The sequence below is a fragment of the Barbus barbus genome (assembly GCF_936440315.1).
Source record: "Barbus barbus genome assembly, chromosome: 36".
Lineage (NCBI taxonomy): Eukaryota > Metazoa > Chordata > Actinopteri > Cypriniformes > Cyprinidae > Barbus > Barbus barbus.
The window spans coordinates 9535892-9556499 of NC_136714.1; the positions used below are offsets into that span (position 1 = coordinate 9535892).

The 20608-nt window shown below is 43.8% G+C and overlaps 1 protein-coding gene across 1 annotated transcript in view; it reads left to right on the forward strand.

Annotated features, from left to right (window-relative positions):
* Positions 1-9838, forward strand: part of LOC306856303 (A disintegrin and metalloproteinase with thrombospondin motifs 2-like) — a 99090-nt gene extending 89252 nt beyond the window's left edge. The window contains exons 19-22 of the mRNA XM_079395483.1: positions 54-261; positions 3520-3649; positions 3734-3808; positions 6680-9838. Coding sequence (XP_079251609.1) covers positions 54-261; positions 3520-3649; positions 3734-3808; positions 6680-7524 — 1258 coding nt within the window. The 3' untranslated portion in view covers positions 7525-9838. The remainder of the gene's footprint in view (positions 1-53; positions 262-3519; positions 3650-3733; positions 3809-6679) is intronic.
* Positions 9839-20608: the final 10770 nt, after the last annotated feature.

Sequence of the window (20608 nt, forward strand, 5' to 3'; positions counted from 1 at the left end):
AATGGAATCGTAGGGTTAGTGGACATTTTTTCAATGTGTGTTGTGTATTTCAGCTGGGTGACAGGAGAATGGGAAGAGTGCAGTAAATCATGTGGTAAGACTGGTTCTCAGACTCGAACTGTGCGCTGTGTGAGACCTGAACTGTACGGTTCATACAAAGCCATCAATGCTAAGTATTGCAATGATGACCGGCCTGAAGGGCGACGACCCTGTAATCGTCACCTATGCCCTGCACTATGGAGAACTGGGCCTTGGTCTCAGGTGAGTATGAGTAAGATTGAGAGTTTGAGAGTCAGATGTTTCATTGTTTGTGCACATTTTTTACATTTAAATTACCTTTATCTAACACTCACTTAAAGTTAATCTTTAAAAACACTTTGATTAATGTGTCCTATTTAATAACACTGTTAAAACACAAAACGGATATCCATTTTTCATACTGTACATTAAGATATTATAATAATATGCTTAAATTTAAAATGATTATTAATTTTAGTGTTCACTGCTTTATTTTTAATTGATCAAATAGATCAAATAATAATAAAAATAATAATAAATAATATTTGTGATATTATTGATTATTTATTAATTATTGGCCATAACATGAAAATTATTATCAAACATATCTTATCAGCCAAAATATCAGTGATCAGTTGCTGTATTTTAGCGTCAGTGATGCTAAAAGAAAGGACCATCATTATGTTTAAAGGAAATGTTCACCCAAAATGGTATTCTCATTCTCATTCAAAGACCTGGCCTTGACGACACAATTCTAAATAACTTCAGACCAATTTCTAATCTTTATTTTTTATCTAAAGTCCTAGAAAAAGGTGGTCGCCAAACAATTACAGACTCACTTAGACAAAAATAATCTGTAAGAATTATTTCAGTCCGGATATCGCCCTCTCCATAGTGCAGAAACTGCCCTTCTAAGAGAAGTGAACGACCTCCTCCTCGCTTCTGATTGAGGTTCCCTTAGCCTTCTGGTTCTTTTAGACCTGAGTGCAGCTTTTGATACAGTTTGCCATTCTGTACTGTTATCCCGTTTGTCAGAGATCGGCATTACTGACACTGGCTAGGTTCATATCTCTCAAACAGGCAACAGTTCATTAGCATTGATAAATCCTGTCCTTGGTCCACTCCTGTTCTTAATCTATATGCTTCCTCTGGGTCAGATCGTCCGGCGACATGGTCTAAATTTCCACAGTTACCCAATGATATGATACGCAAATCTATTTTACCATGCAGCCCAATTCTGTTCCCCCACCTTCTTCATTTACATCTTGCTTACAAGATCTCAAAGTATGGATGGCCCAAAACTTAAAGTTAAATACTGAAAAAAACTTAATTTCTGTTAGTTGGCCCAAAATCCCTTGTATCCTCCCAACCTGGCTACTCCATTAACCAGTGGCGGGCCGTGCATTTTACACCTAGACCTTCAATGGCATCTTACATGAATTAATCCACTTCTTAATACCATCATAATGATGCCACGGCTATAGAAACCATACATATAAATAATTTACACAGAAATGCAGTATAACAGGGCATTGCATCACAGACAGGTAACTTATGTAGCGAGAATGAATGCTATTACTAAAGCTAGAAACCCAATTAAGACAATTCAACTAGTTGCCTCAGCTGTGCAACGCATCATCTCTAGCTAAGGCATTATATTTATATATTTATATCTTGCAAATAACATCAGAATACAACGCATAAAGCAATAAAAAGTCAACGATGAAATATAACCTACCATACTCTAGTAGTTTTTCATCTTCACAAGTTTTTCACAGCGCGGTTGGAGGTGTGTTATTGTTTTTCACGGTCATTTAGTAGTTTAGTATTTAGACTTACAGAAGACGAATATTTTTCAGAATACACTGAAAATATACAATAACGCACTGTACACAGCATATACGGTAAGAAACCTGAGAAACATTAATAATACTGTGAAAACAAAAATTATTTTACAGTGAATCTGTTAGCTAGCTTTGACTAGTACACTCTCTGAGCATTCAATCAAAGGACGAGAAAATGCTGACGTTTTCGTAAGCCTGCAAAATCTGATTGGTTAAAGAAACGATTTCATTGCCATTGATTTTAAGCTACAGACGCCTGCACTGTTGATTCTGAAGGCCTTAGGCAGATTTCTTTGACCCTGGCAACACGATTGCTGAAATATGATTGGATAAAAGCTCTAATATAAACATACACTACTGGAAGCAGTGCAACCAAGAGAAAAGCTATGAAATGAAAAGAATAGACTATTGGAAATAATTTAATACACATTCATGGAAAAAATATATTAAAACTAAGTCAGTGATTCTGATAGTGTTTAGGCCAGCAGAGAAGGCTTTGCTGGCCCTGACGGCCCACCACTGCCATTAACATTTGACAGAGTTATAGTCCATCCCTCTCCCACTATACACAATCATGGTATAATAGTCTACGTTTTGAATCCTATATCAATCAGCTTGTCAAATCCTGTTTTTTTCACCTTCGTATTATTGTCCGTCTACGACCTTCTTTAAATTTCAAAGCTGCTGAAACTGTTGTCCTTGCGTTTATAACATCGTGTTTGGATTAGTGTTTATTACGTCGTGTTTGGATTATTGTTAACTCCTTGTTTTATGGCCTGCCCAACAAAGCCCTGAATCACATGCAGCTATTCCAAAATTCAGCTGCTCGTGTTCTTACATCTACCAAAAAATCAGCCCACATCACTCGTGTTTTACAGCAATTACATTGGTCACCTATCGTATTCAGTTTAAGATTCTTGTTTTAGTTTTCAAGGCCCGTCATGGTTTATGACCTTCCTACCTTTCTGAATTAATTCTCCCCTATGTCCCTGCCCGTACTTTGAGATCTAGCTCTGATCATTTACTCGCAGTACCCAAATTCAGGCTACCTAGTATGGGTGGTAGGGCTTTCTATTTCTGCTGCCAAGTTCTGGAATAAACTACCACAAGGTCTCCGTGTTATCTCCTCACTCCAGACCTTTAAAACTGCCCTCAAAACTCACTTATTTACAATATGTTTTCTTAATTGATTGCTTGCCTTAATTTTCTGCTATATGTTTGTTTTGTAACTTATCTCTATATTGCATATTATTGCATCTATGTCTGCTACTTGGTTGTTCATGTTGTATACTATTTGTGTACACCTTTTCTGTTCTTGTTTCTATTGACCTTATGTAAAGTGTCCTTGGATATTTGAAAGGCGCTATATAAATAAAACGTATTATTATTATTATTCAATATTAATACTTTAATGTAACAACCTTATTCTCAAAACATTATGCCATTATTTAAATAATGTCATGACTTATTCGTAAATAATACAATCTTAATACAGTGTGAAGGTACACTACTGGCACACTATAAATGTAAAATAAAATTTAATTTATTCCTGCAATGGCAAGCTGAATTTTTTATAACGCTTTTGACCTGTGAATCAATGATATCTTGTAACTGCATCCCATTCTGCTTCTGTGAATGTTTAAATGTTTGTGTGCAGTGCTCAGTGACCTGTGGTAATGGGACTCAGGAGCGGCAGGTCATGTGTAGCACCCCTGATAATGCCATCGGCATCTGTATGGACACCAAGCCTGAGAGCATCAAATCATGTCTGCTGGCACCATGTCCAAGTAAGTGTCCACTGAGACCTATACAGATCCTCAGAATTCACTCTTTCAAAACTAAAATAATGTTCCTAAATCCTAAATTTCTAGATGACAGAGGGAACTTCCTCATCCAGTGGCTCTCCAGAGCAGACCCTGAGTTCCCAGCACCCAAGATCTCCTCAAGTAAACGGCCCATCTCCAATCATCAGCCTGCTGTGTGCTGCATGGCCGCTCTTTCCTGGACCCTGCCTTTCTCTCTTACGCTATGGCTCTGTTATACTCTGTCCTGACCGCTTCTGTGTCCCTCTCAGAGTCTTAACTTTTCCTTCGTCCGAGGGAATTCTGTGGGCTATTTCCTTCCTCTGCCCTTGTTCGCTCTGTACTTACTCTTCTACAGAGCTGAGGGCTAAACACAGCCTAAAATTGCATTGAAAAAGAGCAGTAGATGCCTGTGCGGAAGAAGCCGTGTTTTGAGAAGCTGTGATGGTTGTGCTACGTCAGGTAATATGGATATGACTGTAACGACTTCCAGGGTGAATCATTCAACAAACTCTACGAAACAAACTCCTCTGTGTGAGGGAGTTGGTCCGGTACTGTCGGTAACTGGAGCATTTCAGTCAGTTTGTCAATTAAATACATATATAAGATGAACATAAATAATATATCACTAAAATGACAATGTGGGCCATAATCTTCATTTATTTTGACTGTTAAATTATTTTTGTATATATTTTCTTGAAAAATGGAGAGAAAAAAATGGTTTTCTTGAAAAGAACTGAGTATACAGAAGGAGGCATTTACGGAGCATTTCATTATTTTTTACACATGTTTTCTATATAATGACAAGACTAGAATGGTAAGATGGTGCATGCTTTAACACTTTTATTTTATAAATCGGTTGCGTGTCGATGTTTGACATCCTTATGAAGGATCAAAAATACCTCATGCTTCTGCGTGTTTGTTTCCACTCACATCAGACATTTTTGCCTTATTTTACGTTGAAGGGATGCGAGTTCACGTTTGCATGTCCACCAAATTTCGAAAAGAGGCAGCTAAAGAAAAGAACAACAACAAATATGAATGTTTACAGCTAAGCAAGTGTAGATGGTTGCTGCTCCTCAGATCTTCTGTTACATCATGGTCTCTCACTGCTATGTGATTGTAAGTCTGTGGAAAGATGAAGCTATAGCGATGCAGAAAATGTCTAAAGGCCTTTTATAAAACTATACAGCAATTATGTGTATATATTAAATAACGTTGAACATACTTAGTAATGGTAATAACATATTAAATGACTGTTATCTCTTACACCAGTAACAAAAGTAATATATTGTATTTATCTATGTATTTTGACCTTACAGGCCATGTTTCCTTGCCTGAAAAGTAATGATTTGAAATACGTATACAGTATATATCATGTTTAAAAGAGTATTTAAGCTTATAATTACATTTTAAAGGATTATAAATTATTTGTGTGTGTGTGTGTGTGTGTGTGTATGTGTGCATGTTTATGTGGTTTATGAGGACACAAATCTGTATAATGACATGGGTATGACAGAGGTATTACAATATGAAGGTGGTTTATGAGGACACTGCCTATGTCCCCGTAATTAAAAAAGGCTTAAAAAACATACTAAATGGTGTGTTTTTTTAAATCTAAAAATGCACAAAGTCTCCTGTGAGGGCTAAGTTTAGGTGTAGGGTTGGTGTAGGGCAATAGCACACACAGTTTGTTCAGTATAAAAACCATTGCGCCTATGGAGAGTCCCCATAAACCACAAAAACCAACATGTGTGTGTGTGTGTGTGTGTGTGTGTGTGTGTGTGTGTGTGTGTGTGTGTGTGTGTGTGTGTGTGTGCGTGTGTGTGAGGTCCTGCTGTTTTTTAATGGGAATGTCTGTTCATCTGAGTAACTGAAATAAATGTGACAGGGTCCAGGCTGAAAATCCTCCTTTATTTAACACACATACGAGCTTTACATTGAAAAGCACTAACGGTAGCATTTGTTTAGACTGCTCTTCCAGCCTGTTTCTGGAATTACATATTGAAAGCACCTCGCATCTGGACTTATTTGGACTGGTTTAAACTGATATCAAATGGCATGTTGAAGGCAGCATTTGGCCTGTAGTCAGATCTTTGCTGAATGCTGGCCCCTGTAGGTCTTATTTGTCACAGCTCTTTCATTCCAGAGCGTAGCATTTCCCTACATTACGCACCGTTACATTATATGTGGATGTTTAAATGTAATCCAGGATTTCCATTTTTATAATTATATTACTCAAAGTTGTCTGTTTTTCAATGGATTTGATGGTGTTGAGATGTTTTACCAAAGTGTTAACTAAACTGTGAATGGTGTGACATTTCAAAGCAGTTTACATTATACTAAGAAAAGTTGTATGTGTTGTCTTGTACATGCTCTATATTTGACAGGAAGTCTCTGTGTAACTAATGTGGTTTCTTGTCGGCTGTGTTTATGGGAATAAAGGGTCAAGTAATACCCTGAATATTTAAATCCTCTGAATTTGTGCTCTATAATTTTATGTCGCTGTTTTGCTTAAGCTAACTTTATTTCCATTTCACATTTTCCTCATTTGCTGGTGTTTTGCTACATTTTTTTTTTTTTTTTTTAGATTTCTTTGTTGTTTACTTGTTTTATTAAATTATATTATATTATATTATACTTTGTATTTTCATATTTTATTAATCCTTTTACTTTATTTATGATGGTTCATTTGAATAATTCATCCATTTTTTATATTATATTATATTATATTATATATCTCTCATTATCATATTGACATATTGTTTGACAGGGTCACACTGCTGCAAGCTTCTTTCATTTTCTTATTTCATATATATTCTTATTTATTTTAATCTCCTATTATTGTATTGAAGTCCATAACTTTCTGCCAGGGTCATGCATGTTTTTTTCATTTTCATATATTACTGTTATCATTATTATTATTATTTTCTATTAGTTTTCTTTTTATTATTTCCCATTATTGTACTGGTATCACTGACTCCACACTGAGCATCCTGTTGGTTTATTTTTCAGGATCCCGCTGTAAAGGAGACAAGTCTGTGTTCTGTCGGATGGAGGTTCTCAGTAAGTACTGCTCCAACTCGGGCTACAGACAGATGTGCTGCAAGTCCTGCAACAAGGGCAACTACACCTCTGTATTCAACCTGACTAGACCCTGGATGTACACCACTGTCACCCCTAACATAACTCCCACTGCAATGGCTCACGATCGCACGACACAGCTGTATAGGACCTCTCAGAAGCCCGGCACAACAATCACACCATCGGTCAGCAGATGGAGAAACATCAGCACTGAGCCCACATCTTGGGGCTACACAACCACTGTGAACCCAATAGCTCTAAAACCAGGAACCACAGACCCTTTCACCACTAGTTCTGTCGCTGTGCACACTATTCATCCCAGCACACTCGACTATGAAGAGGAAACCAGCGCCCGCTTCTACGAGGACGAAACCTGGAGCGACGTCTCAACCGAACACTTCTCGGAATCTGAAACGTCAGAGTTCATCTCATCGTCTGCAGAGCCTTGGCCAACAACTCCACAATATACAAGCACACCTGAGAATAAAAACATTGAGACAACTTTTCTGACAACGCCACAACCTAACGTTACTGCAACAGCAAGCCCTCCTGCCATAATCAGTCTCCATCGGTCAGAAGACAAGAAGGAGAATAACTCCATCGATGTGTCCTACAGGATTGTCAATCCGAACGAGGTCGCACTTAACCACTTTGTTCCCAGAAAGCGAGTGCCGTTCCGTGAGAAAACGCATAATAAAAGAATTCAAGAGCTCCTTGCGGAGAAAAGACAACAAGACTTCCTGCTTCAAAGACTGAAACGAAAACCAGGAGACTGATCCATTTCCTTTTCTTTATCCCTGTGGTATTTTGTGAGTATATTTTTAAGTGGTTTTACGGCCTCTACACTCTGTCTTGGCATTTGCAATATTTTTTACAGGAAATAACCTCAGATCTCAGTCTTTTATGTGGTATCTGGTAAAGGCATCTGATCGGATAGAGAAATGACCCTAGTCATGGCTTTTTTTTTTTTTTTTTTTTTGAAGATGACATTGTCCCAGGGATTTACCACGTTTGGCTACTTTAAAAACACATGGGGTGAAGCACGGGTGTAAGAAACTGTCTGTTGTGAAGATCTGGCTTTAACCGGGCACATACTGTACGATTTTTCCAGTCCTCTACGATTGTTGTACATGATCCCAGTGAGATCTTGGGTAAAAGTTCAGTACACTGTGTGGGGTCAGACTGCACAATGCACATCTTATGAACCATTTTGATCCCAGTGGTACTGTTGACAGCATATACAAGCGGCGCAACAACATTTCACTCACCACCAGAACTTTTGAGGCTGACAATCATTGTGAAGGGAATAAATCATCTGATGCTGCATACACATCATGCAAAGACCTCATATTTGCGCTACTGAAATTGTACGATCCTAAAATTTGTCTCAGGTGACAAAATCGTACAGTTTGAACCTGACTTAAAGCAAGATTTTTCAGAGGTTTTGCTGTTTTAAAGCACTCAAATGAAACCTTGTTGAATGAAGAGATCCATGAATCATGTTTTTTGCCATATTCTCCAAGGGAAAAGTCATCTTGTTAGTCATTGTCTCACTTTTATTGGCCCAGCCCGAAAACCAAATTAAATCAGCTTAAACTGGTTTGTTGATCATAGATGGTCTGGTTTGTTGGTTTTAGATGAGTTTTGGTCAGCTGGTGAGGCTGGCAGACCAGCTAAACCAGCTGAACACCGTCTTGACCAGAATGGAAGACCAGCTTAAACAAGACTAGTTAAAAAGCTGGTTCAGTGCTTTTTGCATCAGGAGAATGATGTTTCAACATTTGATGTATCTTTAGCAAAAAGGTCCATTGTCTATTGACAATTTGTTTGACTAACTTGACCCTGATTAAAAATCTGTATTCAAAGCCCTCACAAGAAATTCCCAACTGTGTAGATTCCTGTTGAAATGTCTGGATTTTGCCAATGAAAATCAGCTGTACAACTGTCAATTTCTTTGAAATTTCACATACAATAAGGTCTATTATATCGTCAATAGTGTAGTGATGTGTTAAGCACAGTTCACACAGACGTCACTTTTAAACCAAGCAGCATTCTGTAGATCAGTGCAGTGAACTTGTGAAATCTGCATTCTAGATTTTGGTGGGGTGGTGATGGCGCAGTGGATAAGACACAGTGGGTTCGAATCCACTGTGAGACACCAATGTGTCCCTGAGCAAGACACTTAACCCCTAGTTGCTCCAGAGGCGTGCGACCTCTGACATATATAGGAATTGTAAGTCGCTTTGGATAAAAGCGTCAGCTAAATGAATAAATGTAAATGTAGATTGTGTTGATTCCTATTGAAATGACTGGATTTCACCAGTGAAAATTTGTAAAACAATGGTATTTGACTACACCTTAAATGTGACTGCACCTCAAATCTGGATACTACGAACCTTATGTTGAAAAATCATACTCCTTAGGGGTCGTAATTTGTTCAGAAAAATGTATATTCTGCTAAATGAACAAATGTAAATCAGCTAGTTGCAGAATAATGGAATGTAAACTACAGTACTTCTAACTTGAGCAATATGCTGAATAAACAGGAAGATGGTTCGCAGCACTCAAATATGTCACAATGTTTACATGGGGAAAAACAACAGACGGACACAAGTGTGAACGTCCCAATAGCATAGCTGCTGTGGGATTGCTGGTCATCTCATGACATTTTTGAAACAAAACATTAATTCTGTAACCACATGACTATTTCTTGCAAGCACTTATCTGGCTTCTCTCTTAATAAATGCACATATCTGAATCCCATCGTAAATGTTGTAAATATGAACTAGAATTTATTTTTTGTATTTATTGAAGTACCTGTGCTTTCTCCCAAAGCCGTTGTGTGTTTATTAGACCACTTTGTGCTTTTTTGTGCATGCGGCATGTGTGACAATCCTACACGTATCCAAGAGCCAATACTATGATATCTCCTCCACATTGTCCAAGCACAATGAGAAATCAGTGTATTTTAAAAAATGCAATAGACATCTGCATTCTTCATTTATGACCGTCTACATTCTAGATTTAAGGGGTACAAGTGGACATCTACATTCTCGATTCATCACATTCTTCACTTAATAAAGCTGCAAATGAACTAACGGTGTTGGTTTAATTCCAGCTGTGTGTTAAAAAAAACAGATGTTTGGAAAGGTGTTTTTTTAAGTAGAAACCAACTGATGGCCACAAGATGGCAGTGCTTCTCTCTTTATAATTTTTTTTTTTTTTTAATGAGTAGTCTTTATCTAAATCTATCAAAGTTTCACCTTCCTGGAATAATTTGTCTTGATCTACATGCATAAACTACCATTAAACTGGTCACATACAGATTAGTTTTATTTGTGGATGAAGGACAAAAAAAATTGGATTATTTTGAGCCACTGTATAGTTGCAGACAGCAGATGGCAGTTTAGTGTCATTTTGTTGTAACTACATTGTTTTTACTGATATTTTCCTACTATTTGGTGGTCAAGGTCTCAAAGTTGTTGTTTTCACCTTAAAGCAACCTTGTCATTTGACAAATGAAATAATGAAGGCCTGACAAAAGTAGCTTGCCTATTTTATGCTGCAAAGTCAACATGACTATCAAAGAGTGCTGCTGCCTATAGCCTAATAGACTTTAGATTTATTATAATAGTCCTAAATTCGAAATATGCTTTTATAAATAATTATGTTTTGTATGTACACTATGAATAGCACAGTAATAGCAGCATAGCCTACTGAAGTTAAACAATTAAACACTGAAACATTGTCTCATTTTATAATCATAATGTAGCCAACATTGCAATGCATACAGATTAGTAATGTGTGTAATAAAGTGACCTTGTAATTGTGCACAGTAACATAGCGGGCAACTTAAAAAATGTCCTTTACCAAAGCTGCCCCGTGGCATATGTTTATATGTCAATTTCCTCATGGCCTTTATATCAGATGACTGTCTTATCTATGTGGAAAACACAAACAGGATAAAAATAAACCTTATCTGCATATAGATAAAAACTGTGGTCTAGCAAACACGAAACTGGAAATATAAAAATGTATTTCCTGTATTTTTATATGGTGATGATAGTTATTTATATCAGACTAAGTATATAAAACCTGTAGAGTTTCTAGTAATGTTTGGCTTTATGTTTAAATTATATGTTTGTGACTGTTTTTATGTTAATTAATAACAGCAATATTAAAATTTACTTATTTTACTTCAAATTCCTTTATTATGTAGCCTACCTAATTAAAAACCAATTTGACAGATATTCTTGAATATTTGACACTTATTTCAAAAAAAAAAAAAAAAAAACGGACATAAACATAAGAAAGGTAACTGTAAAATTTTAAGTTTATTCTCATTTATCATTTCAAAAATTATTAAAGGGCACAGTATTTACATGTTTTAAATTGTAGCTTGTTAACTAAGTACATCATTTTGTGTGGATCCTCCTTATCTGCATATATAACATAAACAGGAATGTTCTGACATGCTTCAAGCTGCCATATAAAATGTCCAGAACATTTACAACAAACAAATGCATTCATGTCTTCCAATCAATATTTCATGCCTGTATGTCTTACCACAGAGAGCAGTACTGAAACTTTAATGGTCACTCCATTGCGTGTCCTGCTCTGCCAAAGTTGATTTTGTCTTAAAAATTCCTGAATAATTCAGTTGCACAAAAAAAAAAAAATCCTTTGAAACTTCGATGCCTTATTCTATCTCCCTTCAACCAACGCACACTTCTGCATGGTGGTATTTTATATAACCACATTGTGTAAGAGTTACTTAATATGAACCCTGAATACAACTCGCAAACTTATGGTGTTTTTTTAGGGCAAATTGCTTTCTGTGTTTATGTGAAGGAACATGCTGTTTTGTAATTTTACTGTTTGTGTGTCATGTTAGCTTTGAAATGCCGTGACCAGATCACATTAGATGTCTTTAGAAGCTGTCTGCAACACAAAGAATTCAATATTGAATATTTGCATGCTAAAATTAGATTATTAAATCAACTGTGCCAACCTCAAAATGTTAACAAAATTTACAAATTGTCAACAAATTGGGCCACGTTTTATTTTATTGCATGAAGGTGACTCCATTATGAACTGGCCCTTAGATCTCTGAGACATCCTGGAGTCATTTCTTCACTAAGAGCAATGGACTGACTTCACCTTCAGGCCATGCAAAGTGTAGATGAGTTTGTTTCTTCAGCAGAACAGATTTGGAAAGATTTAGCATTACATCACTTGCTTACCAATTGATCCTCTGCAGTGAATGGGTGCCGTCAGAATGACAGTCCAAACAGCTGATAAAAACATCACAGTAGGTGTGCTATTTGATAACAATCTCTCCTTTGATAGCCACATTTCTAGCATTTGTAAAACTGCTTTTTTTCATCTTAAAAATATATCTAAACTGAGACCTATGCTCTCAATGTCAAATGCAGAAATGTTAATTCATGCGTTTATGACCTCAAGGTTAGATTATCGTAATGCTTTATTGGGCGGTTGTTCTGCACGCTTAATAAACAAACTACAGATGGTTCAAAATGCAGCAGCTAGAGTTCTTACTAGAACCAGGAAGTATGACCACATTAGCCCGGTTCTGTCAACACTGCACTGGCTCTCTATTAAACATAGTATAAATTTTAAAATCTTGTTAATTACTTATAAAGCCCTGAATGGTTTAGCTCCTCAGTACTTGACCGAGCTCTTATCGCATTATAGTCCTCCACGTCCATTACGCTCTCAAAACTCTGGCCATTTGATAATACCTAGATTATCAAAATCAACTGCGGGCAGGAGATCGTTTTCCTATTTAGCACCCAAACTCTGGAACAATCTACCTAACACTGTTCGGAAGGCAGACACACTCTGTCAGTTTAAATCTAGATTAAAGACTCATCCCTTTAACTTGGCGTACACATAACACTAATATGCTTCTAATATTCAAATCCGTTAAAGGATTGTTAAGCTGCATTAACTAGGTCAACCGGAACCAGGAACACTTCCCATTACACACGATGTACTTCTTACATCGTAAGAAGATTGATATCTACGCTAATATTAGTCTGTTTCTCTTTTATTCTGAGGTCACCATAGCCATCCGATCTGGTCTGTATCCAGCCCAGATGGCCACTGCAGTCACCAGATCCAGTTCGTATCCAGATCAGATGGTGGATCAGCACGCAGAGACGATCCTCTACAGTGCTGAACGTCAATGGAGGCCAGGACACCTTGATGAGCCCCAGAGACAGATCCCAGTGAGGACCCTGTCACATAGACAGCCATCAGGAAAAGACCACTGGATCCAGTTGAGCCAGTTTGGAATTGAACTACTGGTTCGTTTGACCAGAGGAGAACTGGCCTCCCAACTGAGTCTGGTTTCTCCCAAGGTTTTTTCTCCATTCTGTCACCGATGGGAGTTCTGGTTCCTTGCCGCTGTCGCCTCTGGCTTGCTTAGTTGGGGACACTTCATTTCCAGCGATATCGTCGACCTGATTGCACAGACACTATTTAAACTGAACTGAGCTGGATGATGACATCACTGAATTCAATAATGAAATTCCTTTAACCCTTAATCCCTTAATCTTGTAATTTTACATTATTGACAGGTTATAAAGCCATATTTAAAGCTTTGGAACTCCAGCGAACCACAGTGAGAGCCATTATCCACAAATGGCGAAAACATGGAACAGTGGTGAACCTTCCCAGCAGTGGCCGGCCGACCAAAATTACCCCAAGAGCGCAGCGACGACTCATCCAAGAGGTCACAAAAGACCCCACAACAACATCTAAAGAACTACAGGCCTCACTTGCCTCAGTTAAGGTCAGTGTTCATGACACCACCATAAGAAAGAGACTGGGCAAAAATGGCCTGCATGGCAGAGTTCCAAGACAAAAACCGCTGCTGAGAAAAAAAGAACAAAGGCTCATCTCAGTTTTGCCAGAAAACATCTTGATGATCCCCAACACTTTTGGGAAAATACTCTATGGACTGACGAGACAAAAGTTGAACATTTTGGAAGGTGTGTGTCCCATTACATCTGGCGTAAAAGTAACACAGCATTTCAGAAAAAGAACATCATACCAACAGTAAAATATGGTGGTGGTAGTGTGATGGTCTGGGGCTGTTTTGCTGCTTCAGGACCTGGAAGACGTGCTGTGATCAATGGAACCATGAATTCAGCTGTCTACCAAAAAATCCTGAAGGACAATGTCAGGCCATTTGTTCTTAACCTCAAGCTGAAGCGAACTCGGGTTCTGCAGCAGGAAAATGATCCAAAACACACCAGCAAATCCACCTCTGAATAGCTGAAGAAAAACAAAAGGAAGACTTTGGAGTGGCCTAGTCAAAGTCCTGACCTGAATCCTATTGAGATGCTGTGGCATGACCTTAAAAAGGCGGCTCATGCTCGAAAACCCTCCAATGTGGCTGAATTACAACAATTACCGAGTGGGCCAAAATTCCTCCACAGCGCTGTAACAGACTCATTGCAAGTTATCGCAAACGCTTGATTGCAGTTGTTGCTGCTAAGGGTGGCCCAACCAGTTATTAGGTTTAGGGGCAAGCACTTTTTCACACAGGGCCATGTGGGTTTGGATTTTGTTCCCTTTCAGTCGCTCACGTTCGACGTAACGTCGACGTGACGACGTAATTGGGATCACTTCAGAGAGCCCTATCAACTTCGAGTATCTACAGAACAAGCCAATGAACGTTGGCGTGCGTGAACGCGTCACGCGCCCCCGCCCCGCCGCGCGGGTATAAACAGGAAGCGGGCGCACGCACACATTGTCTTTCGCTTCGGAGCCGAGCTTTTGCTTTCACTTCCGAACTCTACAAGATTGCCTTGAGAACAAAAAGAGGACTCTCCTGTGTTGGTGTGACGGCGCGATCAGCGGTGGCCGCGAGCATTGCAGCTCACAACTGCTGTTTTCACAGCACTATTGTTCTGTGTCTGTGTGTGTGTGTGTCGGCTCGGTGGGCGTTCCCCGTGTGTTCATTCACACCGCGGCTACCCCTGGGTGCCTCAGCACTGAGAGAGTTATTTTTCTGTTTTTTGTTTTCACTAAAAGAGCAACACAAGCGTGACCCTGCGTCTTTTTCAAGATGTCATTCCGCTTGTGCGTTTCTGGATGCAGTCGTTCCCTGGCGCCAGCAGATGGCCACAGTAGTTGCCTCTCGTGTTTGGGCATTCAACACGCTGAGGCGGCTTTTGTGGATAGTTCGTGTTCCCATTGCGGGAATATGACTATCTCAGCGCTTAGATCGAGACTCGCTTACCTCAAGGGAGGAGCAGTCCCCTCGCCTATGTCCCGATCTAGTGTTTATTCTGCCCCGCAGTATAGACCTACTTCGGTGCATGACCAGGGTGATCTGAGGATTACCGTGAGGGCTTCCCCGTCGAGTCAACCTCCGCGGGCCCCTCATGCCTCACAAGCGCTGCTGCCGTTGGAGTCCCTTAGCGAGCGTCTTGGTCCTTCTCCAGAACGACCGGCCGTTGCCTTTGGGGCTCCTCCTGACGACCAGATGTCGATCGCAGCATCGGAGGGGGAGCTTCAGTCCTCTGGAGATGATGACTCGGCTGCGTTACCCCCCTCGGGGCGTGTGGCGTCCGAGCCGGATCCAGAATGGGCGGCTATGCTTTCCCGGGTCGCCGAGAAGGTTGGGCTTGTGTGGAACCCTCCACCACGTCCCGAACCTTCTCGGTTGGACGATTGGTTTCTCGGGGCGGGCCGTGCTGGTTCTCAGTGCGCCGCCCCGGTACCTTTCTTTCCGGAGGTGCATAAGGAGCTCTCTAGGACGTGGAAGGCACCGTATAGTGTCCGAAGCCGTTCTAGTGGCTCCTCCCCCCTCGCCACACTCGACGGCGGGGCAGCTGAGGGGTACATGGATATCCCTCCAGTGGAGCGGGCTGTCGCGATGCAACTGTGTCCGGCGTCCGCTTCCTCTTGGCGGGGTAATCCGCGCCTCCCGTCCAGGGCCTGTAGGTTCTCGTCCGGTCTAACGGCGAGGGCTTACAAGGCCTGTGGACAGGCTGCTTCCGCCCTCCATGCCATGGCGCTCTTGCAGGTCCACCAGGCCCAGGCGCTCATGGACATGAACGAGGGTGGTCCTGACCCAGAGCTCCTTCGGAAACTGCACGTTCAGTTGGTCAGGCGATGTCCACCTTGGTGGTCCAGGAGCGCCACCTTTGGCTCAACCTGGCGGATATGAGGGACGCCGATAAATATCGGTTCCTGGATGCCCCTCTTTCCCAGGTTGGGTTGTTCGGCGACGCGGTCGAGAGCTTTTCCCAGCAGTTCTCGGCCGCACAGAAGCAGACGGAGGCCATCCGGCACATCCTGCCCCGGCGGACCGCTGCTGCTTCCACCCGTCCGCCGGCCGCAGATCCTCCGTCTACTCGTCGCCGAGGTCGGCCTTCTGCGGCATCCTCCGCTCCCGCTACGCCCCAGCTAAGCTCCCGCTAAGCCCCCAGGCCTCAGCGCGGAGCAAGCCGTAGGAAGCCGACCCCGCCCGTCCAGGCCGCTACCAAACCAGGAGGCAAGCGACGGTGCAAACGACCCTGAGACGGGCGGCCCAGAGGTGGATCAAGTTGCTCTTCAGGAGATGGCGAAGGCGCCACTCCTTCCCCCGGTGGAGGGCCGGGTGGAGAATCTTTTGTTTCCTTTTCCTTTTATTCCGCCACTGACCCACGGGTCAGTGGTACCCACATTTTCAAAGAAAGAGCAATTTTTGAAACCTCTGGGCCCCAAGAGGGCGCGCTTGGCAGTCAACGACGCTACCATGCCTTGTCACTCCCGAGCCCCTCTTCCATCGCCAGCGGGCAGCAGTGGCTGTGTCCTGGATGCACTGACGCCTCCGCACACTCTCTCTGCCCTTCGACGGAAACAGGTATGTGCTGCACCACACACTCAGACCCCACTTCGGGCCGCTGTGCCGTCCGAGTCGGGTCCCTGCATTCCGCCGCGCTGCCCCACCCCGGGTACGTCTGTGGTGCCCTTGGTCCCGCTTGCTCGGTCTCTGGGAGCGTGGTTAGCGCTTCCCAGCCCGTCTCGCGGGCTCATCCGTACCATCAGACTCGGCTATGCAATAGCAGGGGGGCTACGCCCGGCGCCCCCCTGCTTTCAGGGGCATTCTGTTCACCCGTGTTCTGGCAGACAGGCCCCTGTGCTCAGGGCAGAGATCGCAGTCCTACTGGTGAAGGACGCGATCGAGCCGGTCCCTCCAGCCGATATGAAGACCGGCTTCTACAGCCCGTACTTCATTGTACCCAAGAAAGGTGGTGGGTTACGGCCAATCTTGGACCTGCGCGTCCTGAACCGGTCCCTTCACAGGCTACCGTTCAAGATGCTTACGCAGAAACGCATTTTCAAATGCATCCGTCCCCAGGATTGGTTTGCAGCGATCGACCCCCTTCGGGCTGGCCCTGTCGCCCCGCGTCTTCACGAAAGTCGCGGAGGCGGCCATTGCTCCCATGTGCGAGCGGGGTGTTCGCATTCTCAACTACCTCGACGACTGGATTATTCTAGCCCAGTCGAGAGAGCAGTTGTGCGAACACAGGGACATGGTGCTCAGCCACCTCAGCCACCTAGGGCTTCGGGTCAACTGGGAAAAGAGCAAACTCACCCCCGGGCAGAGGATCTCTTTTCTCGGTATGGAGTTGGACTCGGTCAACATGACAGCGCGCCTCACCGAGGCCCGTGTTCGACGGGCATGCAGCTTCAGGTCTGTGGACAGGACCTCAACTGCATTGGCACATCAACTGCCTTGAGTTGTTAGCAGTACGTCTTGCGCTAAGCCGCTTCAAACCGCTGCTACTAGGCAAGCACGTACTAGTCCGTTTGGACAGCACTGCGACCGTTGCGTACATCAACCGCCAAGGTGGTCTACGCTCCCTCCGCATGTCACAACTCGCCCGCCATCTCCTCCTCTGGAGTCAGAAGCATCTGAGGCGCTTCGTGCCGTTTTTATTCCGGGCCTGCTCAACCGTGCAGCCGACGAGCTCTCACGGCAGCAGGTGCTACCAGGAGAATGGCGACTCCATCCCCAGGTGGTCCAGCTGATGTTCAGGCGCTTCGGGACCGCACAGGTAGATCTGTTGCCACCCCGGACACGTCTCATTGCCAGTTGTTCTATTTCTCTGACCGAGGGGACCCTCGGCACGGATGCTCTGGCACACAGCTGGCCCCGGGGCCTACGTAAGTATGCGTTCCCCCCAGTGAGCCTTCTTGCACAGGCCTTGTGCAAAGTCAGGGAGGACGAGGAGCAGGTCTTGCTAGTTGCGCCGTATTGGCCCAACCGGACCTGGTTCCCGGAACTACTGCTCCCCGCAACAGCCCCTCCCTGGCCCATTCCTCTGAGATGCTCTCTCAGAGACGGGGCACCCTTCTAGGTGACCTACCCCCTGCGGTAGTTGACACCATCACTTCCGCTAGAGCCCCCTCTACGAGGCGCCTCTATGCGTTGAAGTGGAACCTGTTCGTTGACTGGTGATCCTCTCACGAGGAGAACACCCGATCTTGCTCGATCAGAGCCGTGCTTTCCTTCCTGCAAGATGGGCTGGAGCGAAGGCTGTCTCCCTCCACCCTTAAAGTGTATGTTGCCGCTATTGCTGCACATCACGATGCGGTTGATGGTAAGTCTTTGGGAAGCACGACCTGATCGTCAGGTTCCTGAGGGGAGCGAGGAGACTGAATCCTCCTCGCCCACTCTCTATACCCTCTTGGGATTTGTCTCTGGTCCTTTCGGCACTTCAGAGACCACCCTTTGAGCCTCTGCAGTCAGCTGAGTTAAAAATTCTGTCCTGTAAGACAGTACTCCTGGTTGCATTGGCCTCTATCAACAGGGTAGGGGACCTGCATGCATTTTCGGTCGACGAATCGTGCCTAGAATTCGGCCCGGATAACTCTCACGTCATCCTGAGACCCCGGCCCGGATACGTGCCCAAGGTTCCCACCACTCCCTTCTGGGACCAGGTTGTGAACCTGCAAGCGCTGCCTTCGGAGGAGGCAGACCCAGCCCTGGCTTTTCTCTTTCCCGTTCGCGCTCTGCGTCTGTACGTGGAAAGAACGCAAAGCCTCAGGACCTCAGATCAGCTCTTCATCTGTTACGGAGGCCAGCAGAAGGGGAAGGCTGTCTCCAAGCAGAGGATGGCCCACTGGATAGTGGATGCCATCGCCTTGGCTTACGAAGTCCAAGGCGTGCCCTTCCTGCCTGGGTTGAAAGCCCACTCCACTAGGGGTGTCGCTTCTTCCTGGGCGCTGGCACACGGCGCCTCGCTGACAGACATCTGTAGAGCTGCGGGCTGGGCGACACCTAACACGTTCGCTAGGTTTTATAGCTTACGTGTTGAGCGGGTCTTCCTGTGTGCTAGCGCTTCTTCTAGCCGGTAACACCGAAGCTCCCGCTTAGTGTCGGCTTGCTGCGCCACTCCCTTCCTAGGAACGGATACGTGCGCTTTTTACTCCAGTCGAGTTCCCCACTTGGCGAACCCTGTGAGTTCCTCCGCACCCCCTCGGCAGTCGGACGTTGCGGAGCGTCCGACGCCAGGCCTAGTGCTTGTATGCTTGTGTAACTTGTGCTAGGCTGGGTTCCATATGTGCATTCCCTGCGGCGATCCCATATGTGTATTCTTCCACGACCAGCTCCCTGCGGTGAGCCCGTGTCTTCCCTTGGCAGAGTCTGCTCTGCCGTCACTGTCCGGTGTGTCTCCCCCTTCGGGTGGAGCCACCCCAATGACATTCCATATGTTGCACTGTCCCCTCGGCCAGTCCATATGTGTATTCTCCACATGTTACCTCCCTTCGGGCAGGATGTGGCTCCACAGCGTCCTTTCCCCTGGGAAGGGACGCTTTCCCAGTGTTATTAAGAGTTCACTGTGTGGGGTGTAATGGAACAGCAGTTGAACTCCCTCTACGCAGGTCTTCCGCCCCAGCAGTTGGGGGGCTGAGAGTCCTTCGTAGGGCGCTGGAGGTGGCAGCAACCATGGCGTTTTCCATGGGATCCCAATTACGTCGTCACGTCGACGTTACGTTACTGAATGAGGGAACGGGAGACGTAACGTCCCGTCGCCACTGTTGCTGACCATCGCTGCATGGCCGTCACAATCTCGGCTCCTCAGCGAAAAACAATGTGTGCGTGCGCCCGCTTCCTGTTTATACCCGCGTGGCGGGGCGGGGGCGCGTGACGCGTTCACGCACGCCAACGTTCATTGGCTTGTTCTGTAGATACTCGAAGTTGATAGGGCTCTCTGAAGTGATCCCAATTACGTCGTCACGTCGACGTTACGTCTCCCGTTCCCTCCTTCAGGGAACGAGGGTTACATCAGTAACCGAGATGTTTTCCCTTCATAATAAAAAACTTCATTCAAAAACTGCATGTTGTGTTTACTTGTGTTATCTTTGATTAATATTTAAATTTGTTTGATGATCTGAAACATTAAAGTGTGAAGGGGAAGGGGGCCAACACTTTTTCACACCATTGCTCTGGCATGAAACTCTAGATGGCGCAGTCCGATAGGTCTAACTCAATCTTTTTTTTTTTTTTACTTTATTGTGTATTGCTGTACACCCAAAGCGCTTTACAATCATATGGGGGGGGGGGGGTCTGATGGGGGGGGGTCCATAATAATGTCATCTGACCTAATGACATCATTATCACATGGCACAGCTGATTGGTTCACTCCTGTATCGGTGGCCAATGAGCTCTCTGCTCAGCATTCAAATATATGACTAGTGATTCTTGTGTATGCATTTTAAAGGGGGTTCGCCATGTACATCGGCGTTATTTCAATGTTCACGTTCGTTATTTCTAAGGTTGATGTTTCATTGTGATGAGTGTGTAGTTTATTTCAGCTGTGCGCAGTGTCA